General features: G+C 48.1%; 1 protein-coding gene across 2 annotated transcripts in view; it reads left to right on the plus strand.

Moving 5' to 3' along the window:
- LOC102171745 (store-operated calcium entry regulator STIMATE) overlaps positions 1 to 13024 on the plus strand; it is a 54011-nt gene that overhangs the window by 23621 nt on the left and 17366 nt on the right. For both annotated transcript variants that reach the window (XM_018067098.1, XM_018067099.1), the window contains exon 2: positions 12417 to 12465. In XM_018067098.1, coding sequence (XP_017922587.1) covers positions 12417 to 12465 — 49 coding nt within the window. The remainder of the gene's footprint in view (positions 1 to 12416; positions 12466 to 13024) is intronic.

Raw genomic sequence — 13024 nt, forward strand, 5'->3', positions numbered from 1 at the left:
GCTGTGGCAAGATGGAGCATGGTGAATGTGGTATGTAGCGAGAAGGCCAGAATGGCCAGAAGGGATGAGGGGAGGAGGTCAGGGAAGCAGGTGGAGCCTGAGTCATATAGTCCCTGGGCCTTGAGAAGGAGCCTGTGTTTTATTCTTTTGCTGTGGGAAGGCTTTGTGTTTGTTTTGTTGTTTTTAAAATTCTTTTAAAGTACACCGCTCTAAGGTATAAAGTTTGACTTTTGGCAGATTTGTTTGCCATGGGAGTTTTAGGTGAAGAGTGGCATAATTTTTTTTTTAAGAGTGGCATAATTTTATGTTAATGTTTAACTATATATATTTTTGAGATTTCCACAAAGAGCTCTGTGGAGGATGGATGGATGGATGGATGGACAGACCGACCAGCAAAAAATAGACTTTTTTAAAAAATTAATTAATTCATTGCGCAGAATCTTGTTTCACCATGCGTGATCTTCAGTCTTTGTTGCGGCATGTGGGATCTTTAGCTGCAGCATGTGGGATCTAGTTCCCCCACCAGGAAGTGAACTGGGGCCCCCTGTTGCTCAAGTGCAGAGTCCCAGCCACTGGACCACCAGGGAAGTCCCTGCAATAGTCTTATTATGGAAAATAGTGTGACTCTCGAGTGGGACATGTAGAAAGAGCCATTGCCCGTGGCCTTTGGAGCTGCTGCTCTGCCACCTCTGTCCCAGGTAAAGGCTAGGAGGTGGGGCAGGAGTGATGGGTTTGAAACCCACAGCCGTGGGCAGGTTAACTTTGGCTCAACCCTGCAGGCTCTGCAGGCCCCCAGCAGCATTTGCACTGGTTTCTGCTCTGACAAGGTGCTCACTGGTCTTAGTGATCAGATTCAGTCTGGGTTCTCCTGACTGGGCCCAGCTGACTCAGCCTCCTCTCTGTGAATCATGTGATTGAAGAGGTGCTGGGGTTCACCCCTGGGGTGTGATTTCTGAAGGCTGTTAAAAAGGTCTCTTTTCAAAGATATCTCTTCCATCAACCTGAAATTCCACCCCTAAAATACCTGGATTTTGAGTATATGAGGACACCTACAAGTCCCTCCCTATATGATGGGAGGCAGCAGAAGTTGACTATCTTGCTTCCCCAAGTGACAGTGGAAGGAGTGGGGGTGTAAAGCAGGTAATTCTGGAAGGTTGCGTGGGGACTGAGAGAGACCCAGGACCTGAGGCCCTGTGTTCTGAGTAGACAGGTCGGGGAGGGGCTGCACAGAGGCCCAGCGAGCCTGCTATGGGAAGAGGGCAGCGGTCCTGGGGATCACTGAAGAGACACTCAGTCCCCTTGCCCTCCCATCTCCTGGCAGTGGCTCTGGGTGAGAGGAGGCAAGTTCATCAGAGGCCTCTCACTCTGTGGGGTGAGCACCCCCAGCTGAACTCTGACCATGGCGCTCCTCACTGAATCCGCCTGCTCAGCCAGCCCTTGGGGCAGAAGCACTGGCCTGCTTTTCCTCCTGAATCACAGCGTGATGACGGGGGTCTCATTCCATGGTGTTTCTTGAATCAGTCAGCGATGTGTCAGTTCAAATTTTTTCCTCACTCTGACTCTAGAAGAAATTCTGCAGCAGCCCCTAGTTGACTTCACGGTGCGTTTCCCATCCTTAGCCAAGAGGAGCATGAGATGTCTTGACAAGAACCAGACTTGACTTTTCCTCGGTGACCTTCAAAGCCTTCCGAGTTGCTCTAGAGTCCTCTTTCCTGACAGTCCTTCAGTGTTTCCTGAGCGTGTCCTGTGTTCCCTGCCTGTCTGTGGTGAGGCTGGAGGCCCAACCCTGCCTGTCTGTGGGCTGCTCCATCCTGGGCTGTGCCCTGATGCTCTGTTCAGAGTGTCCCTGTCACCGCAGTTTGGTGCCTACCTTTCAGAGCACCACAATCTGGAGAGTTCTTCCAGTGGCCATCCTGTGGGGCTGATGGAGGCTGGCAGACCAGGGAACCGCAGCCTGCTGTAGCTTTGTTCTGGTCCCACATGGGAAGTGCAGGCCAGAAGATTTGAAACCAGAAGTACAGTGATGCAATGGCTAATGATCTTGGTTGTATTTAGATGATGGCATTTTAGGTAATTTCACTTTCTCTAGTTTCCAAACTTATCACAATGATTTATTATCTAAAAGAGAAACGAAAGACTTCTGGGAGGCCCTGCATTCACAGCTTGCAGGCAGAGGAGCGCTTTCTTGCTGTGCGCAGGTGGGCCTGCACCTGAAGGCGCATCTTCATCTGACCGCGGTGCCTCTCTGCTCCTTCTTGCTGTGACATGCTCACTACCTGCTAAGGACAGAGCAGTTTTAAATACTCTCTTGTTAATGCTCTAGTGAAATGAATGCAGCAATTTCTTACATTTTATAGAGAGGCAGATTGAGGGCCAGGAAGGTTAAGAGCTTTCTCTGGCCCCACCTTAGTTGCCGGCATGAGATTTTGAGCCCAGAGCTTGCACGCTGAGTGCTAAGCCGTCACTTCCTCTGGCCCATGACGGAGCCTGGTGTGCTCCGCTCCATCTGTTCAGGTCAGTGCCTGCTTTCTTCTAGGTGCTGGGCTGGGTGCGAGGGTATAAACACAAATAAGTTAAGGAAGTGTCTGCCTCCTTAACTAACTGTCTAGTGAGAGAGAGAAACAGATCCTTAGCATTGCATGTGAAGTGTTAATCTGAGGGTGTTCATAGGAGACTTTGGGGAGCCAGAGGAAGGAAGGAGGCTTAGCTCAGTTACAAAGGAGGCATGTCTTAGAGTGGTCTGAACTAAATCTTAAAGAGTTATCCAGGAGAGGAAATATGGGGGCCCTGCCACATTGAAGGGACTGTGTGAGCAATAGCTAGGTCGGGAGATGCCGGACCGTGGGGACCTTGTGTTACCAGCTTGAAAAGTCCAGTTGTGTTCCCTGAGGGGAGGGAGATAGGGTGGACTCTGGAAAGTTTTAAGCAAGGCGTGTCATCTCAGCTCACTCCAGCCACAGTGTAGGGGTGTTTATGGGAAGAGGACCAGAGTCAGGAGGACACATTGATGGCAGGAGATGGTCCTTGGCCTCAGGGAGCCTCCAGGGCCCTCTCTGCCCTTGTGGTCCAAATGTGAATAATACATTTACCTGTCAAATGTGAATAATACATTTCACTGTTGTCGTGAAGAGAAGAAGTAATGATGTGAAATCCTGGACTGAATGCCTGATGCAGGGTAGTGGTGAGGCAATCATACCACTCACCCACTGCAGCTGTTTCGTTTTCACGTTGATCCTATGAAGTCGACAACGGAGGATGCTTAGACCCAGAGGAGTTAAGTGACTTGCTTCAAATAATAAAACTTTTGATAAAGCAGAGACTAGATTTCAGGTTACTTACCCCGAATGGACTGCCTTTAGTTCTTGCTGTAAGAATCACCTGCCTCTTCATTTCTCCTTGAAAGGTGGCACAGTTCAGTTCAGTTCAGTCGCTCAGTCGTGTCTGAGTCTGCGACTCCGTGAACTGCAGCACACCAGGCCTCCCTGTCCATCACCAGCTCCTGAAGTGTACCCAAACTCATGTGCATTGGGTCGATGATGCCATCCAACCATCTCATCCTCTGTCATCCCCTTCTTCTCCTACCTTCAATCTTTCCCAGCATCAGGGTCTTTTCAAATGAGTCAGTTCTTCACATCAGGTGGCCAAAGTATTGGAGTTTTAGCTTCAGCATCAGTCCTTCCAATGAATATTCAGGAGTGATTTCCTTTCAGATGGACTGGATGGATCTCCTTTTAGTCCAAGGGACTCTCAAGAGTCTCCTCCAACACCACAGTTCAAAAGCATCAATTCTGCAGCGCTCAGCTTTCTTTATAGTCCAACTCTCACATCCATACATGACCACTGGAAAAACCATAGCCTTGACTAGACAGACCTTTGTTGGCAAAGTAGTGTCTCTGCTTTTTAATATGTTGTCTAGGTTTGTCATAGTTTTTCTTCCAAGGAGTAAGTGTCTTTGAATTTCATGGCTGAAGTCACCATCTGCAGTGATTTTGGAGCCCCCCAAAATAGTCACTGTATCCACTGTTTCCCCATCTATTTCCCATGAAGTGATGGGACCAGATGCCATGATCTTCGTTTTCTGAATGTTGAGCTTTAAGCCAACTTTTTCACTCTCCTCTTTCACTTTCATCAAGAAGCTCTTTAGTTCTTCACTTTCTGCCATAAGGGTGGTGTCATCTGCATATCTGAGGTTATTGATATTTCTCCCAGCAATCTTGATTCCAGCTTGTACTTCTTCCAGCCCAGCGTTTCTCATGATGTGCTCTACATATAAGTTAAATAAGCAGGGTGACAATATACAGCCTGGACGTACTCCTTTTCCTATTTGGAACCAGTCTGTTGTTCCATGTCCAGTTCGAACTGTTGCTTCCTGACCTGCATACAGATTTCTCAAGAGGCAGGTCAGGTGGTCTGGTATTCCCATCTCTTTCAGAATTTTCCACAGTTTATTGTGATCCACACAGTCAAAGGCTTTGGCATAGTCAATAAAGCAGAAATAGATGTTTTTCTAAATCTCTCTTGCTTTTTCGATGATCCAGGATGTTGGCAATTTGATCTCTGGTTCCTCTGCCTTTTCTAAAACCAGCTTGAACATCTAGAAGTTCACGGTTCACATACTGTTGAAGCCTGGCTTGGAGAATTTTGAGCATTACTTTGCTAGCGTATGCAATTGTGTAGTAGTTTGAGCATTCTTTGGCATTGTTTTATTTGGGATTGGAGAAGGCAATGGCACCCCACTCCAGTACTCTTGCCTGGAAAATCCTATGAACGAAGAAGCCTGGTAGGCTGCAGTCCATGGGGTCGCTAAGAGCCGGATACGACTGAGTGACTTCCCTTTCACTTTTCACTTTCATGCATTGGAGAAGGAAATGGCAACCCACTCCAGTGTTCTTGCCTGGAGAATCCCAGAGACGGGGGAGCCTGGTGGGCTGCCATCTATGGGGTCGCACAGAGTTGGACACGACTGAAGTGACTTAGTAGTAGCAGTATTTGGGATTGGAATGAAAACTGACCTTTTCCAGGCCTGTGGCCACTGCTGAGTTTTCCAAATTTGCTGGCATATAAAGTGTAGCACTTTCACAGCATCATCTTTTAGGATTTGAAATAGCTCAGCTGGAATTCCATCAGCTCCACTAAACTGTCCTAGGCTAGCACTTGGTCACTCAGCCACACCCAGCTGCAGGGGAGGCTGATTACGCAGTCTACATGCTAGCAAAGGGATTTCCTTAGAAAGAGAGGGTCCAGGGGGGTTGGGGTGGGGGTTGGTAAACAGCAGACTTCCTCAGAGTCTTCCTGGAATTTTCTCCCTGCCCAGAAGACACTGAGTACATTTGGGGTTTTCACACCACTAACGGGTGTTAAAGAGGCTCAGCTGTTGGGGTGATCATTTATAATTTAGAGAAAGTGCAAACACACTTCTGGGCTCTTCCTTGACTGCTGGTGAGGTGGATTTACTCACCCCCACCCCCAGGAGTTTCTGTCCTTTGGGATTGGGGTCCTGGGCACTTAGAACCAGCAGTGTGGTTTGAGGTTACTGAAAGAGCCACCTGTCTCAGGTGGCTTGTATTTCACCCCGGCTCCACTGCTAAGGACCTGGTGATCTGGGACACATCACCTCTTCCCCCCACCATTTTCCTCACCAGGACCCACCAGGACCCTTCTGGCTGTGACTCAGAGTTCAAACTGCCTAGTTTATTCAGCAATCCCCAGCTGGCACTGGTGGGGCTGCTTTGCTGCAGGGCTTGCTGTGGAGTTGAGAATGGGGCTGCTTGTGTTTGTCCCAGTAGACAGTCAGTTACCTTTGGGCCCTAGGCCATGGTACAGTTTGAGAAATGAGGCCATCAGAGGTGTCATCCTGGTCAGCAGCCTGTCATTGGGTAGAAGGCTCCAAAATTATGGATTATTTTTCCTGGCTTCAGGTCACTGGAAGGAGAGTGTTTACCCCCAGGAAAGAACAAGAAAGCATGAGCTCACAGTCTCTGGAGCTCCCCCACCCCAGAGGGTAGAAGCCTGCTCACAGAGACCCAGGGTCTCACGTAGGGACCGGTGAGTTTGTGGTCCCAGTGAAGAGCCTGTGACTCTGATTTCTGTAGCCTGTGACATGGCACTGCCCAGGATGTCTTCTGTTGTATCACTTTGTGAAATGCCAGACCCTCAAGTGGTCACTGTGTAGCGTGCCATCACCTTCCAGCTTTAAGAGTATGACTTCAGTCATAAAAATACACACTTCCCACATGTTTTATTTTGTAATTGAATTGCCTCGGTGGATTTTCCTGGCCAAGAGAAGCTCTCTGCCAAGAAGGCTGCCCCATTCATGAGCCTCTTTCTGTACTGTGTTCACAGCAAGGGGTGATTTTATACCCTCATCGTGCTGGTTTGGGAAATACCATGAGATAAAGAGGGGCACAGGGGAATGCCACCTCCTGGGAACCATGTCTACAGAAGCCCAGGTTGCCCCATCGTCGTTCAGTCTCGAACCCTGCTTTCTGTTCCCCTGGCAGTCAGGAGCCTCTTACTGCCCCTTACACGCCTCTCACTCTCCTTCACTCAGGCTGCGCCGACTTGGACCACACATCTCTCTCAAATTGGGTGGTTTAATTTCAAAACGGTTCCACTTTTTACTACTTGGTTTCTAAGTAGAACTGCAGCTGCTCTGTGGAAATTATTTCCCTTCCAATTCTTGTGGTTTGACTTTTAGTGCCACCTCATATGTCTTCTTGTGACCTGAAAGCTCTCTTCCTCCGCTCAGTGAGTCCTTGGAGTATCAGCTGGGCAAGGCTCCAAGGAGGGTGGGGAAAGGGGGTGCCTAGCCCCTGTCCTCTAGGAGCTGACTCAAAGCTGTGTGCAAAACCACGTGGCAGCATTACATGAGCAGTGGCGAGGCTGCCGGTGTGAAACGCAGCATCCACTCACCCCTGCTGCCGTCCAGTTGTGTGGCAGCAAAAGCATGAGACTTCTAAAGCGTGACCAACTGTGCCCTGGTCCTCTCAGGGGAGGGTGTGAGCTGAAGCAGAGAGGAGGGCAGGTGGGAGTCTTGCCAGCCCCATTTGAGCATGCCTGGGAGCCCATGTGCCCTGATGAGTGCCCTCTGCAGCCATGCTTCCAGTGACCACACTGTCAAAGCAAAAAGTCTCATAATACACAATGCAGGCAGGGCTGTGAGGAAATGGGCACTTGTATGAGTTGCTGTAGCCTCTCTGGAGGGCAGTATGACAGAGTCAGTTGTACATAAGCTTTGACGCACACAGTGAACCCACACAGGCAGAGACAGCGCATGGCCTGGACATTGGCTGCAGTGGTGCTTGTAGAATGACTCAGAGATGACACAGCCACGCCAGGGGTACCACGTCACTTCCCGTCTAAGAGATGGGGCCACGTGCACAGTAGCTGAAGCTCCAGGGCTCTGTCAATGACCGCAGCGAGGGCCTGACTCTACAAAGTCTGAGACCATCTGTCTCTCTCTTTACAGAGATACTTGTCCATCTTCTGCTCACCTAGCACCCAGGTGACAGGGATTGGCCCTGAGAAGGGAGACAGAGTGGGATTTCAGTTGGAAGGGAGTGTTTTGAAATCTGAATTTTTTTTTTAAGAAGTAAAGGGAATTCCACTCTTTCACTGCCAAGGCCCAGGTTCAATCCCTGATTGGGGAACTAAGATCTGACAAGCCATGCAGCGTGGCCAAAAAAAGAAAGAGAAAAAGTTTAAAAATTGCTTTATTACTTTTCTAAGAATGCCATAACAAATAATCACAAACTTCTTGGCTTAACATAACAGAAACTTATTCTCTTACAGTCCTAGAAGCCCAAAGTCCAGAATCAATGTGTTGGCAGGACCACAACCCCCTCTAGGGGAGAATCCTTGCCTCTTCCACTTCTGGTGGCTTCCGAAGTTTCCAGGCTCCTGTCTTCACAAGACCGTCTTCTCCTCTGTCATAAGAGTACTTATAATCAGATTTAGGGCCCCCTGCATAATCCAGGATTATCTCTTCGCAAGATCTTTAAGTTAATTATGGTTGCAAAGACCCTTTTTCCAAGTAAGGTCACATTCACAGATATTGAGGGTCAACCTGGATCATAGCAGCCCCCCTTCTTCTTTTTCCTTTTACATAAAGTCACATGACTGGTAGCAGAGACAGGACTCACAACCCATCTCTCTGGCTCTTGGCCCCTACTGCTTTTCTGGAGATGGGGCCCCATGCCTGTCTTCAGGATATGTGTGCTTGAAGGCAAGAGAGCCTGCTTGGGAGCCCGTGAGGGCTCCGTGTCCTGATGGCCCCCTTGTCTGTCACCGCTCTCCACATCCTCACTCTCTTCTTCTTTGTCGCACGAAGGTCTCTGTTAGGTGCTGCTCTGTCAACCTTGGGGTCCAACTCCAGTGTCACTTCTTATCAGGCGCTTGACCTACCCTTAATGTTTGCCTGCTTCCCCTCCACTAGCCCTCCAGCCTCAGGGGATATTGGTGGATATGCTGGAAAGGATGGATTGCATGCTGCTTTGGCTTCTTGCTCCCTCTGAGTTCTCTCCATCCTGTAGGAGCACTAGGAATTGAGAAAAGATGGATTGTCCCAGGGCTGTGCCTGAGAAACTCTGTGGAGCTTCTGAGGGGGCAGCTGCCAGACCTCTGTGGGAAGCAGGTCTGTGTCCATGAGACTGGTTACCTTTCTCCCCGTCCATCAGGGACTCGGGGACAGTTCTTTGTCTCTTCCCTGTAGAGAAGTGTGTCTCCCCAGTTTTCCGTTTCTCACCACCCTAACACCGAAGCCAGAAGTGCAGTGGAACCATGTCAGTTCCCAGCTCTGGAGTCATCCTGGACTGTTTTCTTCCTCTCATACCACCCGCCCCACCCCCCGACCCTGTTGGCTCAGTGTTGAGGATAAACAGCCGGGAGCCCACCTCCTCTCGTCCTCTCTTGCTACCAGCAGGCCACGCCACCACTGCCTCATCCTGGGTTCTCATAGTGGTCTTTGCCTGCTCTCGCTGCTCAGCACAGCACAGCAGGGGCTGAGCCTGTTGAACTGTGGGCCACAACCATGCTGCCCTGCTCCTGCCCCCTGGTCACTGTGGGCAGAGGGGAGCCTTCACCCTGGGAGACCTGACCTCGTGTCCCGTACTTCCCACAGTCCCTGGCCTCAGCCTTCTGTCTGATGACTCTTTCGCAGACATGGGTGATTCTCAGAGAGCGATGCTCGCCTGCCGGGCCTCCTCAGCTGCCCCTGCACACCCGCTTCCGAGACCCCTTTGCTTCTTTCCTGCTCTCCTCTACTGTTGCTATCTGACATGCTGTGTGTTTACTCCTCTCTCCCCACTAGAGTGTAAGGAAGATGGAAATTTTTATTCATTTCATCTCCTGCCAAACGGACCCTCTCACACGGCAGGCCCCTCAATAAAACAGGGATGGGTGAACGGGTTCTTCTGCTCTTGTCCAAATTAGATCTGGGGGAGCTTTCTTAATGTTTCTTCATTCACTTAAATATATCAGAGTCTAAAATACATGTATTTTATATTGTATTCATGTATTGTATACATGTATTTTGTACATATATTCTAGGGAAATGGGGTGGAGAGGGAGAGGGAGAAAGCAGGAGAATCTGAATGTACTCTGCGTCCCGCTGAGGGCGCTCCGGGGTGAGACTGTTCCTAGGCATGGATGGCCTGCACACACTCTTCCTCTCCCTTTCTTGTCGCAGAACCCAGCTACGAGTCACATCACTTTTCCCCATTTTGCTGCATTAGTACAAGTCCATGATAGGGTTGTCTTTTTTTTTTTTTTAATAAAAGCATTATGAACATGGAAGAGTGTTAAGCCATTCAGAATGATATAAAAAGTCTACTCCCTGATCCACAATTCCTTTCATCAAAGGGAGCCCTTGTTAACAGTCACTTAACATTAACCCTAGGGGAAAAAAAAAACCCATGTGTAATATCGGCATAAATGTATATTTTTAAAACATGGATCTGAACAGAATCATGGTAGGCATACTCTTCTGTTATTTGTTAATATAACTCATTAATCTTTTCATATTAATCCATGCAGACATACCTTGTTTCTAGCAACTGCCTGGTGTTGTGTTGTACTGTGATGTATATACTTGACCCCTTATTGATGGTGTTGGCTTCTTCCTGGGTTTTTGTTATGGCAGTATTACAGTGAAGACCTATGCATCTCGGCACATGGTGCAGTAAGACTTGTACAGCATGTACCTGGCCATGCACCGCAGGTTAAGGGATTGTGGGCATCAACAGTTTTAATAGTTAATGCCAGATTGCCCTCTGAATGCAGGCACTGGTTCATTCTCCCAGAGTGTGTTTTCCTCCCAGCTTTTTATTTCAGAAAATGTTAGACCCATGGAAAACGTCTAAATAACGATTTCATGAATACCGAAGTATCCTTCCTCTAGGTTTACCCATTACTGTGTTGCCCTCCGTATTGGTGTGCTAAGACTGCCAGAACAAACTACTGCAGAATAGGTGGATTAAGCAACACAAATTTTTTTCTTCACAATTCTAGAGGGTGAAAGTTCAGGCCAAGGTGTTGGCCAGCGTTATTTCTCCCGAGGCCTCTGCTTGGCTTGAAGGTGGCTGTCTTCTCAGCGTGTCCTGTCACGGCCACCCCTCTGTCTGCGTGTGTCCTAGTCTCCTTTTCTTCTAAGGACACCAGGCATGGTGGATTAGGGCCCACCTGTGTGACCTTGTCTTACCTTTATTATCTCTTTTAAGGTCCCGTCTGCAAATAGTCACATTCTGGGTTCTGGAGGTTAGGACTTCTTCACATGAATTGGGCATGTGAGAGGAGGAGTACAGTTTGGCCCATAACATGGTATTTGCTTCTCTTTACTTTTTATATATCATTCTAATAGAATTACAAATACTTACTATAGAATCATCACTTACATTTGTTTTATTTATCATGTATAATTATAATGTAGGGCTTCCACATTATAAATTATGCCATTTATAATATATCTATTATATATAATTAGTATATATAGCATAATTTCCCCCTAAACCACTTGAAGGTAAGTTGCACCCATTCTGGTACTTCAGCATGTCTCCCAAGAATGAGGGTGTTCTTTTTGGTTGTTTTAACATCCCTTATTTTATGCTATTAGGGACCGATTCCCCTGAGGAGACAAGCAAATGAGCAGGAGGTACCCCAGCCCTGCCTGTCGGCCTTCCCTCCAGACGGCTTGTCCTGGCCCAGTTCCCTCCGCCTCTCTTTCCTGAGCCCCAGCCCTTCAGTGAGCCGGGAGGTTGCTCACTGAACCTCTGGGCCTCCCTCAAACTCCAGATTTTGTGGCCTTGCTGATGTTTTAGATCTGAGATGTGTCAGTGGGGTGACAGAGCTCCTCACAATTTCACTTGCTTTTTGGTCTATCAAAATGTCTCGAAAAACACCAGAAGTTTCTTTTATGTGGATAGGTAATCCTTGCTTTGCAGACTGAGGGCTGCCTGTATTTATTTAGAGAAGTAGGGCTTATTGATTCGGCACTGGTTTCTCCCTCGCTGCCTCCTTCCTCTTCGTGCATCCTCACTGCAGCTTGGGACTCTGCCAGAAGTCGATTCTTGCCTGCTACCATCGTGTCTGTTTCTTCTTCAGTACTTTGTGTAGGAAAACCCCACATACATGGCACTTGCATTGTTGGTTTTAGTAGAGTCATTGTGGAAATAGTCTGCCTGGGGCTTTAACGGAGGACAGGACACTGAGAACGTTTTTGCTTCCATCTGTATAAGCTGTTGTCTGCAGACCTGCCTGAGGTCAAGATTGTCAGTCTGGGGAGCCCTTTGTCATCCATCGTGGTCATGCTGCTGCTGAATGAGCACACCACCCCGACTGTCCTGGGCTGGGAGGGCCCCTGCCTATTGCCTGGGGCTTTGCTTAGTCCATCCTGCCCTCGGAAACCCACCATCTACACCATTCAGAGGTGGTTTTCCACCTCTGTGTCTTTCTGTGTCTATGTCTCTGTTTAGCTCTCTCCCTTGGGTTTTCCTTTCCTCAGAACCCATTCCAAGCTCCATGGCCTGGCACTGAGGACCCTCCCTCCTCTAGTTCCTTCTCAGCCTGTCTTCCTGGTTACCTGATGTATTAAAGTGTTAGTCACTCAGTCGTGTCTGACTCCTTGTGACCCCATGGACTATAGTCTGTCAGGCTTCTCTGTCCGTGGAATTCTCCAGGCAAGAATACTGGAGTAGGTTGCCATTCCCTTCTCCACTGGATATTCCTGACCCAGGGTTCGAACCCATGTCTGCTGCATTGAAAGCAGATTCTTTACCATCTGAGCCACCAGGGAAGCCTGAGCAAGTACCCTGACTCAGTGGTGTGAACACTGAGTGTGCTGAGGATCCCCAGCTTATTAAATGCACTTTGCTTCCTTATCACTGTGGCAAGCTACTGAATATCTGCTCTTTTTTTTCCTTTAGTCAAACGCTTCAGAGAACCAAAGCATGAAAGACGACCATGGAGGATATGGTGGGTATTTAAATATTAACTCATTCCTAGAATACTTTTGACTATTTTGAGTTTTTTTGAGGGGGTGGAGGGGGCATGGAATGTGAGCAGTTATACGTGGCATAAAGTGTTGAAATCCATTAGTCCAGTTTATCGTCATGAGCTGTGTATAATATGAAAGTACTTTTGTTTCTCCAGATAAATGTTGAGCCCACGATAGGGTTAGTGACAGCCAGATGGTGGTGCTTCTGTCATCACTCTGTTGTCCAGTTTTAGGAAATGGACGATGACACAGATGTGTCCGTCCACACTGAAGGCTTTGTTAGTTACTTCTCCCTGTCGATGGACTATGTTAAATCCTTGAATTCTCTATGTGTAGGCAAAAAAGTAATCTAAATGTGGAGATGAGTCAGATGTACCGTGTACATGCTCCTTGCATCAAAACTATAGTCTTTCTTACTCCTAGGATGACCTTGTAGCAGCAGTTTTTCCTTCTAAATATGCTGGTGAGATATTCAGACATAGCCTCCAAAGACAAAACTCCAAAAAAACTAAATTCCTCACAAGGCAACAGGCAGTT

This window comes from Capra hircus, chromosome 22 (genome assembly GCF_001704415.2).
Source record: "Capra hircus breed San Clemente chromosome 22, ASM170441v1, whole genome shotgun sequence".
NCBI lineage: Eukaryota > Metazoa > Chordata > Mammalia > Artiodactyla > Bovidae > Capra > Capra hircus.